This window comes from Protomyctophum bolini (genome assembly GCF_963924005.1).
Source record: "Protomyctophum bolini genome assembly, chromosome: 11".
Classification (NCBI taxonomy): domain Eukaryota; kingdom Metazoa; phylum Chordata; class Actinopteri; order Myctophiformes; family Myctophidae; genus Protomyctophum; species Protomyctophum bolini.
The window spans coordinates 1,786,430-1,788,929 of NC_137872.1; the positions used below are offsets into that span (position 1 = coordinate 1,786,430).

Sequence of the window (2,500 nt, forward strand, 5' to 3'; positions counted from 1 at the left end):
CATAAATTAGAAGACTTTCTTTGTTTTTAACTCACTAATATGTAGTCTTTGTCCAGTCTGACGTTGTTGTCCATTTCCTGCAGAACCTCGTTGTGGAACCAGCGGAACTGTAACGAGACGAGGACCGTTATGACACAACGTACAGTATGGACGTACAGTATATGGACGTACAGTAGAAAAAGGCAGTGGTGGAAAAGGTACATTTTTATTTTTACAGCTTATTTTTATAGCACTATAATAAGCAGACATGGCAACACTGCTGGTTGACTAATGGAGGAATGAAGGGAAAACAGCGCCCCCTAAAGTCCCCAGATCACTGCTGAAATATTAGAAGGGCAAATTCTGTACTTTGGGGTTTCCAGTTAATTTCCCCCCCAATTTCAATGAGCAACACATCATAATGAAAGGTTACAGTGTGCACTAGTTTCATAATATTATGTAAAGAACTGAAAAATGACCATGGCCCCCTTGTATATTAAACCACTGTCCCCGGTCACATATTGTAATATAGAAATACTCTGTTTACAAGTAAAAGTCTGGAATTCTAAATGTGTACTCGAGTATAAAATGTACAAAAGTGTCGGCATCCAAATGCACTTCAAGACAAAGTACCAAAAGTAGAAAATACTGACTATGCAGAATGTCCCATTTCTAGATTTCAAATGTATCCTCATCTTTTGAAAAAATAGCCGATCTACAAGCTCACAATGCGTCGCATCGCGACGCATTGTGAGCTTGTAGGTCGGCTATTTTCAAATGGCCGGAATAATCTCTGAATGTTTGAAGACACTGTGTCGGTGCTAATTAATGGAACTCCACAATAATTGACCAAAATATACTATATTTGATTTATTGTGTCTCAATTAAACCACTGTATAAGTTGTTAATCGATGATCTGTAATAATAATAATCAAAATGTACAAAGTGTACAGTAACTAATAGTGACTAAAGTTTTCAAATACTTGCAGTGGCAGGAAAAGTACAGTATTTGCCTCTGAGACTTATAGTGGAAGTATAAGAACATTGTCAATACCTACCAAGTATGTAAAATACATGAAATTGTGCTTATCCCATTCTGAACGGGAACCCATTTTGGTGTTGTAGCATCATGTTATGCTTTAGCTATTGAAAAATAGCAGATCTACAAGCTCATAGCGCGCCACCGAGTGGTGCGCTACGAGCTTGTAGGTCTGCTATTTTTTTGAAAAATCGAAGAACGACTGACATTTTTAGAATCTGATCTCAGGTCAGAATGGGTTAATCAGACCAGTGTGTGTCCAGTGGAAACCTCGTATGAATCTGATCTCAGGTCAGAATGGGTTAAGTTAAATGTACTTTCCACCACTGATAAAAGGTTGTGGTGTGTCTGATGTGTGTAAACCTACAACACCATCATACTCCACGGTGAGTCTCCTCTGATTCTCCGCGATCTGAATCAGGACATCTCCTATAAAAGAGAATGTGGATAATATTATGGTACAGTAACAGTACAGTACACTATACATCAATAATTATAACAGCATGGATAATAGTGTCATGGCTTTTACCATAACTGGACATAATTATGTGTTCAACTTAAGAGATGTATTGATAATCATAAACAAATTCATATACTTCTGTCTGTGTGAGAGAGATGCTGTATATATAGTCAAATTAAGTCAACCTCTGGACTTTATTAAGAACAAGAATGTCTGGGAATATCACCAACAACCCTAACCCATGCAGCATTGTGTAATCTGGTGCAACTATAAGCAGCGTGATATGGTGTACTAGCCCTTTAGTTAGGCTATACAGAGAGTCTGGTAAACACATATTTTGGCTAGACGGGGAACGTTTGTCAGGGTTGACGTCACGCCTACCTAGTTGTGACGTCATTCCCTCCTTTTATAAGGCATCTTGCCAGCACCAATCTCCGTCCGATTATTAATTGTCAATCTAGTCTGTATGAGATTCTAAAACTAAACCTTGCAATTTAAGCATTCTTAATTTGCTCCCTAAACGGAAGAATATCGCCAAGACCAAACTGCGGATAATACCAGCTGGTCAGCACTTTCTGCTCTTAATTGTGACCAAGAACCTTCTCCACCCTTACAGAATAATCGGAGTTATACGAAACTTTCCAGAAAGATCGATCACTTATGTGTATAACTCAAGAATATAAAGTTAGGACCACTCTCTGGTGAGGAGGAGAGTGGAGGAGAGGAGAGAGAGGGAGATAGGGGAGGAGAGGGGAGGAGGACCACACAGAGAAGCGTGTGAGAGATGGTAGCTGGACTACGTTGGTTCTCTGCTTGTCTGTCTGTCTGTCACTGAATAAACTGAAGATGTCAACAACTATACTGTCTCCCAAATACAACAGCACACAATATAGCATCTCTCTCTCTCATCCCCTTCCTTCTCCCTGCTGTTGTCTCTCGCCTCTATACTTCTCAGTATATTTCTTCTCTCCCACACACACACACACACACACACACACACACACACACACCCCCACACACAC

At 39.8% G+C, this 2,500-nt stretch overlaps 1 protein-coding gene across 1 annotated transcript in view; it reads right to left on the reverse strand.

Annotated features, from left to right (window-relative positions):
• baiap2l2a (BAR/IMD domain containing adaptor protein 2 like 2a) overlaps positions 1 to 2,500 on the reverse strand; it is a gene marked incomplete at its 5' end in the record, with an annotated part of 30,882 nt that overhangs the window by 20,407 nt on the left and 7,975 nt on the right. The window contains 2 exons of the mRNA XM_080776443.1: positions 36 to 107; positions 1,386 to 1,447. Of these exons, the coding sequence (XP_080632569.1) occupies positions 36 to 107; positions 1,386 to 1,447 (134 nt within the window). The remainder of the gene's footprint in view (positions 1 to 35; positions 108 to 1,385; positions 1,448 to 2,500) is intronic.